Source organism: Clinocottus analis, unplaced genomic scaffold, assembly GCF_023055335.1.
Source record: "Clinocottus analis isolate CAN_PGR_092001 unplaced genomic scaffold, fCliAna1.0.p SCAF_12, whole genome shotgun sequence".
Taxonomy (NCBI): domain Eukaryota; kingdom Metazoa; phylum Chordata; class Actinopteri; order Perciformes; family Cottidae; genus Clinocottus; species Clinocottus analis.
In genome coordinates, this window is record NW_027175843.1 from 5,202,930 (window position 1) to 5,215,397 (window position 12,468).

Here is a 12,468-nt window from a genome sequence, read left to right on the forward strand (position 1 = left end):
AGTGTGGTGTCAGTCCGCTGCAAAAATAATCCGATTTGGGGGGCTCAATCTGCCTGTAATGCATCAGCAACTGGAAAAGCTCCAGCACCGCCTGCCCCGCACAACCCCCCTCCCTGAGGGCATGAACGCATGCACACACACATACACACACACACACACACACATACATATATATATATATATATATATATATATATATATATATATATATATACATATATATATATATATATATCCCTTAAATGGAAACCTAAGCATATTAAGATGTCCTTTTCTAAATGGAACCGGTGCCAAGGGCAAAGATACATATGTTAACAGTGTGTTTCACATAGGCCTCTCTGGTCCTGTTAGAGTGAGGAGAAGACATCTTTCCACTGCGTTGAAAACGGCTGAATATTGATTTCACCCATATATGATTAGCGTCAACGTCTAATATTTAAAAAAAAAAGAAATCAAAATCACAGTAAAAAAAAAACACGACGCGAAAAACTGAGCGAGGAACGCAGCGTCGGTTCCATCGCGGCACAACGGATGAGAAATGTGCGAAAACGTCCCGTTCCTATCGCAAGGCGAGCTGAAACATCTCACGGGGGTGTCCCATCCTGGAGTGTTGCCGGAGCCCACATGGTACTGTCTGAGTGTGTGTGTGTGTGTGTGTGTGTGTGTGTGTGTGTGCTGGGAGCTAACTCATCTGAAACATGAACTAATATGACATGACATGATAGTGTAACTAGTTAAGACAGTTTCTCAATGTCACTGTTTCTCTTCTTCTTCTTTTTTAAATCATCAATCAGCACATTTGGACATGACAGGGAGATCAATTAGTCGCCTACTTAGATGCCAACTTATGTGTGGTCAATTATACTTCATTATGACGCCGTCGAAATCTGTAACTTCCCTTGACGCTTGACGCTTAGCGTCGTAATCAAAAACAATAAATGGTTTTAATTACGATACTGAAACGGATGGAGAAGTTCCGTCTCGCCGCAATCGAGGAGCTCAAGGCCGTTATGAGAATGTCGAAAAAACTCAATTATTTTATCTCTCCCCCCCCCACGCCGCCCGAATAGGCCGACTAAATGTCAAGATCATAGAGTCCCTGTGGGCTGAAAAGGGGGATGATATCAAAAGGCCTTTTTTCTGTTGCTTTATGTCCCACTAAATAACATGGGTCCCTCTCATCATTGTCCTCCTGTGTGTTCACTCCGGCCCCTTTAAGTTTGTCTTCCACACTGCCAGTGACCACCTCACCCTGTTCCCACAGTTCAAAGCGCTGGCCTGCGAGCCTCCATTGTACTGAATCACAAGGATGGCTCCAATCTCTGCTTAATACCGCATTTCAAAACCCCTCGCGGACGCTGCATTTGCCGGGCAAAGAGAAGAAGAAGAAGAAGAAGAAGAAGAAGAAGAAGAAGAAGAAGAAGAAGAAGAAAACATACACAGTTCCAGACTGGATAACAACAACGAGTCTGATAAAACGGTCACACAACCAAGATGGCCGTGGAATAAAAAATAAACCCAGCTGGGGTGGTTTAATCTCTGTAAACGTGCACCGTGGACGGGCGTACGAATAAGGTGGGGGCTCCGTTCGGCGGCGGCGCGACGTCGTTAAAAGACGTTGGAGAGGGGAAGGCGGAAATATGCAAATCGGAGCATTTACAGCCGCCGACATCAAAGCAGGCGCGGCGAAGCCCGGCCACAAATAGAACAAAAGCGCCGGCTGCAATAAGACCCGGCCCAAAGGGGGTAAGTCGGAGCACGGGCGCGCTTGTTGTTGATTCTCGTGGCGATAAGCTCGCTTTAGCATCATCACTGCCTATGTACATATACCAGTGGAGTGGATTTAATCGCACTAATTAGAATGCACTCCGGGGCGAAAAAACGCAACATCTACTGGAATAATCTGAGAGAAAAGATCTCCACTCCAATTTATTCTCCCCTGCACACACACATACACACCCACACCCCACACACCCCCACCCCCTCCCCCTATTGGTTTCCGGCGGGCTGAGCACGAGGATCTGTTTTTGGTAAACGAGCGAGCGGCTGGTGTCTGGTGGTTCGGGTGCATGTGTCACTTTGGACTGGTTGCCATTTGAAAGGACGAGCTGCGGGGAGGCCACTGGTGGGGAGGCTGCCTGCGTGTGTGTGTGTGTGTGTGTGTGTGTGTCAGTGTGTGTGGGTGGGTGTGTGCTTGACACAGAGGGAGACAGGAGAGACCCAGACAGTTGGAGTTAAGAGCCTCAGCGGCTGTGACAGAGAGGGCCGAGCCGTACCTGTGGGTGGGATCATGCCGGGGGACATGAGGCCGGGGACCGAGTGGGGCATGATGTGGGGGTTCTCCAACGATGTCACACTCTGGGTCCTCTTCGGAGGTCGGCCCGGTCTGGAGCTGAAACACACGGCAAGAGAAAGGATGAGACGGAGGAGGAGGAGGAGGAGGAGGAGGAGGCTGGCGGTGGGGGGACGATGAGGGAGGGGGTGTTAACGTTTGGAGCACTCCAGAATGCAATTCCATTCCAAAGAGCTAACATGTACTGTAAATAAATTTCTTTTCAAGGACAGTTGCTTTCTGCAGCTCAACATAATAGACCTCCATAACTAATTAGATTACACGGTGAATTCATTTCCTTTATTGAAGATCAACCACTTTTTGATGCATAATTCATAACCCGTACCTCGTTACCTGTTCCCCCGTATTAATATCCCCACACTGTTTGAATTGCCTCGTTTGCATATGCTAAAATCCGGCCGCGCGGCCCTCGGCCTGGAAATTACATGTTAACTTGTTATAATTATTGCAGTCAGGCCACTATTGATTTATGAGACTTTTAAAAACCAAATATGTGTAGTTCTGGTAATGAATGATATTTTAAGGTTCTTCAGGAAATTAAAAGGCAATGGCTGCCTTAGGAAATGTTCTGCTTGCTTGATTTAATGCGCGCCTTAGCTGGAAGGTGGTGTGACAGAGTGATTCAGACCTGTTGGACGGTTTCTGATGGGGGAGTTTTATTACACCAAACGAGGGGCACAGATCCAGCCGTGATAAATGACTGTGCCACCTCAGTGTGCAGGAGAAAAGGCCTTCAAAGCAGATACACCCCTGACTCTCCACACATCTCACTCGCTCACTTATTAATACAGCTTCGAGTTGCAATCAATACCTACTTTGCTGGCTTATAGTTACAAAGAAAAGCCTACAGGGTATATATGAAGAAGAAAAAAAAACCCTGCAATGAGTAGTATAATGAGGGGGGGGGCACGATGCCATAGAGGTATATTCTTTATGAACAAGGAGCTGGGTGTCTCGGCTGAAGATGAATTATGGCAACTTGACACAGGTGACATATTGGCTTCATACATTATTTCACATACAATAGTCCATTTTGAAGCTTTACCGGGAGACTAAGTTCTCCGTGATATGAACTGAGTTTAATCCATCTTTAAAGCACCTGAAGGGCTTCCGTAGTGCGCCGTAACCGCGCGGGGATAAACAGGAGGGAGGACAGGCCCGGAAATCAAACCCGGGACGTGTTGGATGAGCTTCTTCTCCCTTTTCAAAGTTCATTTTTATTCCGTTAATGAGGTTTGAAGGGGCGTGCCGATGCAGAGATGCAGGACTTAGCAGCGCAGGGTTTGTCAATCACAGTAAGCCCGACAGCATACCCTCCTTTATGGTCGTTTGAGTCTAAAGGACCTTAGAATTCTTGAATCTGGACTTGAAACTAGAGTTTGAGACCATAAACTCATGTTTACAATGTTTACTGTGAGGGAATAAATCAAGGGGGAAGAAATGTAATTTTCTCATAGACTTTTATACAACCAGAGGAGTCGCCCCTGATGGACATTAGAAAGAACGCAGGGTTAAAGATACTTCGGCTTCGGCTTCACTCGGCAGAACCGAGTATTGCATTAGATGGCCCTGTACCGATGCTGCTGGGTCGGGTACCAGTGGGCCGATCTGTTAACGGATACCAGTTTTTTAATTACTAGCAATTTGGTAAATTTACACCTGTATATTGGTGTGTTAAATTTAGTTGCACAAAGTCAGTCACGTCCACACAGCGAGGCATCCAACTTATTACCCGTGTGTCGGTAGTTCCAATTGTTGTCCCCAGAAAAACATAACTTTATAGGTACTTATATATTATATAGGCGCTCTATTTGTTTCGTATTTTTTCATCTATTGTTTGTGTTTTTTGTATTTTTACTTTGTCTGGATTTGAATCTTTGTCAAATAATTTTTAGACGACTGATTTATGGGTTTATAAAAAAAAAAATGTAAAAAACGTAAAATAATCATTGCGGCTCAACCCATGAGCTGTTCTGTTTTCTTCTCAGCGTTGACGGCTCACTCAGGACTTTATCAGCCCCGTACAGTATATATATATATATACATGAGGCTGTTTGTGTTACAGTACATTTCACTACATCTCCCAAAGGCAGTGTCTGCAGAGCGATGCGGCGTGTTACAGCTCAGATAGCACACCGCCTTAGCAGTTGAATTTATTCAGCCGTGTCTTGTGAGGTTTATTTACCTCAGTCCTGCTAATAGAGTGCACTCGCTCTGTCTGTCTGAATGTGCTGACTCTCTCATACGCCGGCTCCGAAGGGTTTTAGGTACTAAAAGCAGACCTTCACCCGACTGTGTCCCTTTTGGAGGGGGAAATACAAAAAAGAAAGTGATCGAAAAGAAGTGGCGAGAAGGGAGGGTCTTGAGAGAGAGAGAGATGGAGAAAGGGAGGGAGAGAGAGAGAGAGAGAAATGAGCACCCGTTCAATCCAGGAACGTCTGGAAATGTAATTCCTATTTCTATAGAAGCACCTCTTTGATCTTATGAGAGGGAGAGATCGCACACAGTTTTGCTGTCATCACTTTCACTTGTACTCCACCTGAATTATTTATGAAAGACCTCAATAGAGGGTATGTGATGGGTAAAAAGGCTTTTTTTTTACCAACAATACTAGTAGGAAAAAGGCCCTCAAATGGACGTGAAAAAAAAAATGTCACATCAACCTGAGATCAAGTCAAAGGATGTGAACTTTGTTACAAAGAGCCAGTAAAAGGAGAGGTAATGTTTGGATGTGTCCGGGGTGTTTAAAGGGATTGCATTTAATTCAGCCGCTCTGTGCACACGAGCGACCGCTGGCCGGCCGTGAAGGCAACACACCGACCGCAAAAGGGAGCTTTGAACCGAAAGGGGACGTCCGAGCTACAGGGAGGCCTCTCAGAAAGAGAGGGGACCGCCTCGCTGTCGCCAGCAGCAGCAGCAGCAGCAGCAGCAGCAGCAGCAGCAGCAGCAGCAGCAGCAGCAGCAGCAGCAGGTGTCTGCATCTGCAGGAACAGGCCCAGCCTGGATAGACAGTGACCTCCTCTTTTGAATCCGGTCCCACCACGGCCCTCGCGGCGCTCCTTTTAGCGACGTGCAATTTAGTTCCCAGTCCGCGGCCGGTAAGTCGAGTCCAGAGATGGAACTCAACCTGGCCTGGAACAAAAGAGCCGGGCTATTTATCAAGCAGCAGATGCCGATTCCCTAAATAGCACGGCACAGAAACGGCTTCAAACTAGGCCATTCTAGCACAACTGGATTTATGATTGGAATTTTTTGGGGGGGGTTCTTCTCGAGCCTCGGCCCGCTGTTGTCCTCTCTAATCTTTCCCGCCTTCCCATCACGATCTCCTCATTTAAAAAAACAGGAAGCTCCGGGCTTCGAAAGTGAACTTATTTGGACAATATTATTTCTGTATTGGAGGTCAATCCTGAAAGAACTCTATCCCCTGCTTTATTTATATTTACACTGAAGATATTCAGAGCCCTCGTATCTCTGGCTCCAATTAAGGAAACAAAATAGGCCCCCACCAGCTCTGGGCCGGGGCCACAAATATGTTACGCATCTATTCCCTCTTATTTTGTGTGTGTGTGTGTGTGTGTGTGTTTTGCTACCATGGCGAAGGGAAAACAGCGGTGAACTTTCCCTGAACCAGACTTCCTTTAATGGCCCCGGCCGTGTGTTGACCCAGCAGAGTCGGGCTGGAACCTGATACCATCCAACACACTGCGCCGTGCTGGGCAATCAGATTACACGGGGGCCCGACAATACACTCCGCGCGCGAGTTCCAATTTCAGCGCTGCGATGCAATAAAAGCACAATAATTAAATCCGCGTTCCCGCCCCGCTTACAGGAAGCCAACGCGAGGTGATGGGCGTAATAAGAGGTATAATATCGCGTGAGATATCAGGGCCGCTTTTTTTTTCTCGGTTTTTTGATCTCTTGGCACACACACACACACGCACACACACACACACCAAAAAAAAAAAGGAGAGAATTCTGACATCTCCGTATCAAGACTCTTTTCTGTCGACGGAAGCAGTGACGGAGATCTTATTACCCAGCGCGCCGTTAATGCAGCGATTATGATCCGTTATAAATCAATTGAAGCCACAAATGCAATGTTTAGCCCGAGTGAGTGGATTCAGTTACACACGAAAGTCGCCCGCTCCTCCCATCTTCGGATATCTCCAGGAATTCAACCTGATTATGTCAATAGTGACTCGGGAGTGTGCGGAGAAAGTGGGCACAATATTGTTTCCTGCTGCGTATGATTGAGCCATTAACCTTTTATCTCAGTCTTTTGTTTGACGTCTCTAAAAGGTAGGGGAGGAAGATATTTATTCCATTTCCGCCCCGGTCGGCTCCAAACAAGCGAGTGAATCATTCCGTCTGGGGCTTGTGTAAACAAAAAGGGCCTCTCCAGGTCTCTGCCAATCAGGCCTTATAAAATATTAACCCAATGTCATTGCCCTTTTAAAAATCTCTCACCTAGAATTCCCTAATTGTTCCTTTTCTTTATCTCTCCGGTGCAGAGAGTAAATAAATTAACAAAATAGCTTTTATCGCCCTGAGTAACCTTTTAACTGAAGGATTATCTGGGGTTTATTTTTCATTTCTCTCGCAGCGATAGCAGAGCGCGCCCCATTGATTGGTTCGCCGGGGTGGTGACCAGCCACGAAAACAAGGTCTTATTGATAAAACAAAGCAGCTCCTTACCTTTTTCTTTTCTTTCTTTTTTGATTTTTTTAAGTGCCAGGTCAGGCAGAAATCGGGAGGCCTCGGACCAGCCGGGGGCCGCCGACTGTGCCGGGTTTCCACTTTAATTCGGTCCAATCAAACCGTTTTAACAACATGCGCGCGAACCCTCCAGAGAGGTTAACTCTGTTTGCGGAAAGACAGGGATAACATGGCTGTGGCGCGTTACTGCCAATTTTCCAAATCCCCACGGATCAGATAGCAGGGTCGGTTGAGGCGAAGAGATATGAAAATGTTTTAACTTTTTAACTACAGAAATTAGTTGGGTTTTTTTTTTGGAGACGAGCAGCTTTTTTTTCTCCGCCGTGGCAATTAGGAGGAAGATTGACACGCGAGTACTGTGCAACTACAGAAGTCAAAAAAGGAGCACATACTCCTACACACACACACACACACACACACACACACACTGTGGTTGTGTGGTGATAAGGCATGTGTCTAATTAATTATGTGTTCTCGGGTCTCCGGGTTCCCACCTTGACGAGCAGCCTTTTAGCTTCCATGCTGAGGAGAACACCCCTGGTGTCAGCAAACACGGAGCAGATAACGTCCACGCCCAAGCAAACCAGCACAGGAGGAACCCACAAGTAGCTTTTCATATCAATCATCTACACGGGCGCTTTGTGGAATACTTAACCCGAGTTAAAAAATAATCGGCAACTATTTGACGATCGATCGAATGATCGATCGATCGTCACGCAGTTGCATTTCTCAACACGTCTCTGGTTTGAGCGTCCTACATGACTTTTATTCCCCTTTTATTATGAATATCTTTGGGTGGACGGACACAGAAAAAGCAATTTGATGTCACCGTGGGCTTAAAATGAATCACAAATGACCTTTTTCTGACATTTTCTAAACTAACCAATTGCTGCATAATTTTAAAAGAATTGTGAGAATATACTTTTTATTTCCAGCCCTCTTAAAATTGATAATGAAGCAAAAAAAAAAAAAACACTGAAAATGACAGGAATGCATGCTTACCTTCAACAGAAAGGGAGGATAATAAAAAAAAAGATGATTTATACTTCCTGCTGACCTTGGCAGTCTATTGGTTGTGATGATCGTAATCTCTGAGTCACAGTGTGATACATGGGAATGCATTCACTCATCCATCTTGCTCATGCATCCATCCATCCTCACCCACACCTTGTATCTGTATTTGCATTGAGCCTATTCTTGGATTATCTCAATCAGCTTCCCCCTTGCACCTGTCAAACACCGCCTCGCACAGGTAGCCCCATCGCGCTTATCTGATGGAGATAGCTGGATTACAGCGAGTCTGCGAGTGCGAGGGGGAAGGAGGGAAAAAGGAAAACACGCAGCGACACTTTGTGTTTTTTTTGGTGTTGTATTTATTAGGGGGCATGAACAGCTGCATCCGCCTTGCAAACTGTGAACCTTTGTTACGGGACAATATATCACAGATCAAATGATGTGAAATCAAAGGCGAGGAGAGAGTTAGCATCAATCCCACTAAAACCCCTTTTAAAGTGCTGTCTGTGCTCTGATCCCCGCACGGACTAATGTGCCCGGTTGGGATCAGTGGTCGTTGGGAGAGTCGCTGCCTTCCTGGTGCCTCTGTCTGGGCTCAGGCCTGATTAGAACCACGCTGGGGCGAGAGCATCGCAGGGTGTGATGCTGGCGAGGAACACGAGGAAAGTGGGCCGGGGGGGTTCTGACGGGTTCCTTCCCCATGTCACGGCCCGACGTGGGGATGAAAACGTGCCGTTGCAGAAGCTGCAAAGAGCTTACTCCTGTAATCACATTCTATTAGGGCTGTTTGAAGCCTCTCAGCTGTGAAATGGAATCTCAAAAAGAGAAAGAAAAAAAAAAAGATCTGAAAAACACGATAAATTGCTGATTATTCCCACGCGTCGTTACTGTTAAAAGCTGATTTCATAATCGCGAGTCCGAGATTGTTTAGTATCACATCGGCTCTGATAATGAGTAAGCAGACTCCCCGACATCACGGCCGCTGATGAGGAAAGCCTAATTGGTTGACTTTCTCCATGCCTAATGGATGATTCTCTTAATTAAAAAGATACTGTACCAAATGTTGGAAATCAGATAGCGCTTAAAGTAAATGCTGTTAATCAAATGTATGAGAATGAGCAGTTCCAGGAAAGCCTAAACGAGATGCCTCGATATGATTTTGCTCCAATATTTATTAATTGCAAGTGCCTTTGGTTAGTGGCGAGAAAAAAACAGAACAGGTCTTATCTTCAAAACGGCGAGGAAATTTTCATCTAACCGCTCTCACTGATCTCTCTCTCTCCTTCTTTTTTTTTTTTTTTTTTTTTCATGAACTGCGATTGCATATGAAACAAGTCTTCAAAACAAGGCTTTAAAAACTTACCCAGTCAGGGTGCCTTTGAGGATATTTAATTAAAATCTAATCCTGCATTCATTAAGGCTCACATAAATTAAGCTGTCATTCATAAGATTTATGGATTCTCATTTGCATATTGCATACAATTCATCAATTACTCAAGTATGAAAGGAGCGCATTTCCCTTGGAGCTGCCTGCTAGCCTGCCAACATTTGAAATGAGAGAAAGAGCACGACTGTCAGGCATTCACTGCAAACTTTTCCCCCCACAATGTCTGCACGCTGATTAATCTCATTTTCTAGGCATCCCTTACAAGATTGTACACAGTCCAGCTGCACTTTTCAATTATTTCTCCTGTCCTCTCAACTAACTTTGAAAGCAGGACGGGCTAAATGTGGACTGGGGGCGGGGGGGCTACTTTAGTCTTTATGTATATAACATGTCTTTTTCTTCTTCTTTTTTATGCCGGGGTAATCATAAATTAGAGCGAGGGGCTTTAGAGATCCTAATAGAAAGGAAATGTAGTCATTTTTATTGCAAATCCCATCAGGCAAATATTCTGCATGCTATAATAGCATATTTCCTGTCACATTTAGAGAGGAATACGTCCAGCAGGCATTCTGACAGAGGGAGGGAGAGAGAGAGAGAAGAGAGAGAGAGAGAAGAGAAGAAGGGATGGAGCGGGGGTGGGGTGGGGTGAGACGGATGAGGGCGAGAGGGAAAACAAAAGAGAAGGGGGAGAGAGATCTTGGAGCTAAACACATAAAAATAAAAAATAAAAAGCCTCCCTTGTATTTGTTGTGTTTTGGACGCGAGGCTCTGGGAAACACAGTATGGAGTAAGTGCTTAAACCGAGCCGAGCGTGAACGCATCTAAGATAAAAAGGTCAGGTCCAAAAGCAAACAGGCCACTCGCCAGGACGAATGGAATTAATTGACTCATTAATATGCATGGCTAATAAAGCTCAGAATCCAAACAAAAAAACAAAAAATCATTGTCAAGCGTTCCCTCTTAATGGCTCTTATTTTCAGCTTGAGGAGAGCTAGTCTACGGGGCGTATCGGGCCTCGGAGGGGGCGTGGGGTTCCTCCGCCGAACAGGCTCGGGGTAACCTCGGCGTTGTACGCTCATGTCCTCCCCAGCAGACAAAGGCAGAGTTGTTCTGGTGGAGGGATTAATTGAGAATTAATCCCGGTTTCTGGCAGTGGAACAGACCGGCAGTTAGAAGTGAAAGTCATCCTGAAGGGTAGTTAATTGGTTCCCCACAGCAAAAGCTTTGGAGAACAGAAATCAAGCTGCATTTTTTCCCATTAATCCTCCCCATTGTGTTGTGAAATTGTTGTGGGGAGTGACTTCAGATAGAGTCAACAGTTAAGGCTTTTAATTTGCTTTTAATTCCGCCAGTGGGGTGACAATTAACAAACCCCAAAGAACAATGGCTGTGAAAATGATGCGTTCGATTGACTCTCAACGACTCCGGAATCAAAAACCGATAAGCAATTAATACACTGTACTCAACAACTGGTGAGTACCACCAGCATGCTCGATGCGCTCCATCTTGCCCCATCCCTCCCTCCCTCCTTCTGTCTCTCTCTCTCTCTCTCTCTCTCTCTCTCTCTCTCTCTCTCTCTCTCTCTCTCTCTCTCTCTCTCTCTCTCACCACTAAAGCTTTTGAACTTTGGGAATAGCACCGCCGGATTGTCGGATGTGATTAATTTCAGGTCTAAATGGACACAACAGACAGAAAGGGTGATGTAATCATAACACGAGGAGACGTGGTGACTAACAGCAGAGATGGCGGAGCGAGAGGACGCAGGGAGCAAAGGGAGGAGGGGAGGGAGGAGGGGAGGGAGACGTGGACGGAGAGACGGCAACGACTCACAAACACTCTCCGGGTTCAAGCTAAACAGGAAGGCCGCGGTGATTAGCATTAATTGCACAGAGGATTGGAAGCCTGTGTGAAACATTAAACAGAAATTATCTACTGTTTATTCGCTTGTTTTCCATCTTTCTCCCTCCCCCAGATTTTTGTGCCCCCAATAATTAATGAAAAGCAAATACTTGGAGGAGTCCAACAACAAAACAAAAAAAAAAAACAGATCTGGGGAGGAAAATAAATGTTTACACAATCAGGAGAAACGTCTCTCTCTCTCTCTGTATACATGGAAAAGGTTAGGGCTCCAGTCTGCCCCCCCCCCCCCCATCAGAAGTAACTGTGTCCGCTCCCCAGAGTGCGGGCCGCTGTGCGAGTGTTTGCATATTTAGATACAAGCAGCCCTGTTTATGCGGCCCCACTCGCCGCTGCTCGAGTTCACTCCGACGCCGGGCCCTGATCAATTTGGCCAGCTGTGCTTTAAACGCTGTTTACAACAATAACATCGCGGCGAAGCAGAGCGGAGCGTGTGAGCTCACGCACACTTCCCGGATGGATGGATGGATGGATGGAGAGAGAGAGAAAGAGAGAGAGAGAGAGGGAGAGAAGTTCAGAGGGAGCCTCCAGCCTGCACATTCCCAGGCGAGCATTTGTACCGAGTTAAAGACGAATCAAAGTCGGACTCCTCCGCGAGACGCGGAAGACTTGGACTCCGTCTGCGTGCATCTCTGTGATCCTCCCCGGAAGGAAAAGAAACAGACAACTCCAAAACCGGAGTCCCACCCTGAAGTGGGCCAAACCGAAGGTGGCGCCGAGCGAGTTACGGGGGCTTTTTGTTGTTGTTGTTGTTGTTGTTGTTGTTGTTGTTGTTCCTGACGAGTGACTGGCGTCGAGCGCAAACAACACAACGGCGGGTCTCGCCGAAACAAAGAAACATATCACAATCCCCCCGCGCCGACATTGCAATTGCTTTGGACGAGCAAACAGCTCTGTTTGGGAGAGGCGCTGCACACTTCACCGTTCTCTTTAAAAGCTTCACGAGAGATAGAAGAAGAAGGGAGAGAAGAAGAAAAAAAACACACAACTCCATTTAAGCCTGGCAGGAGAGCAAATAGGCCCGCTCAGCAGATAGCGGTGAGGCTGCTGGTGTCCTCTTCGCTTGATGATATAATTCTTA

The 12,468-nt window shown here is 46.2% G+C and overlaps 1 protein-coding gene across 3 annotated transcripts in view; it reads right to left on the reverse strand.

Moving 5' to 3' along the window:
• Positions 1-12,468, reverse strand: part of dachd (dachshund d) — a 119,668-nt gene that overhangs the window by 45,187 nt on the left and 62,013 nt on the right. For all 3 annotated transcript variants that reach the window (XM_068572754.1, XM_068572753.1, XM_068572752.1), the window contains exon 6: positions 2,277-2,392. In XM_068572754.1, the coding sequence (XP_068428855.1) occupies positions 2,277-2,392 (116 nt within the window). The remainder of the gene's footprint in view (positions 1-2,276; positions 2,393-12,468) is intronic.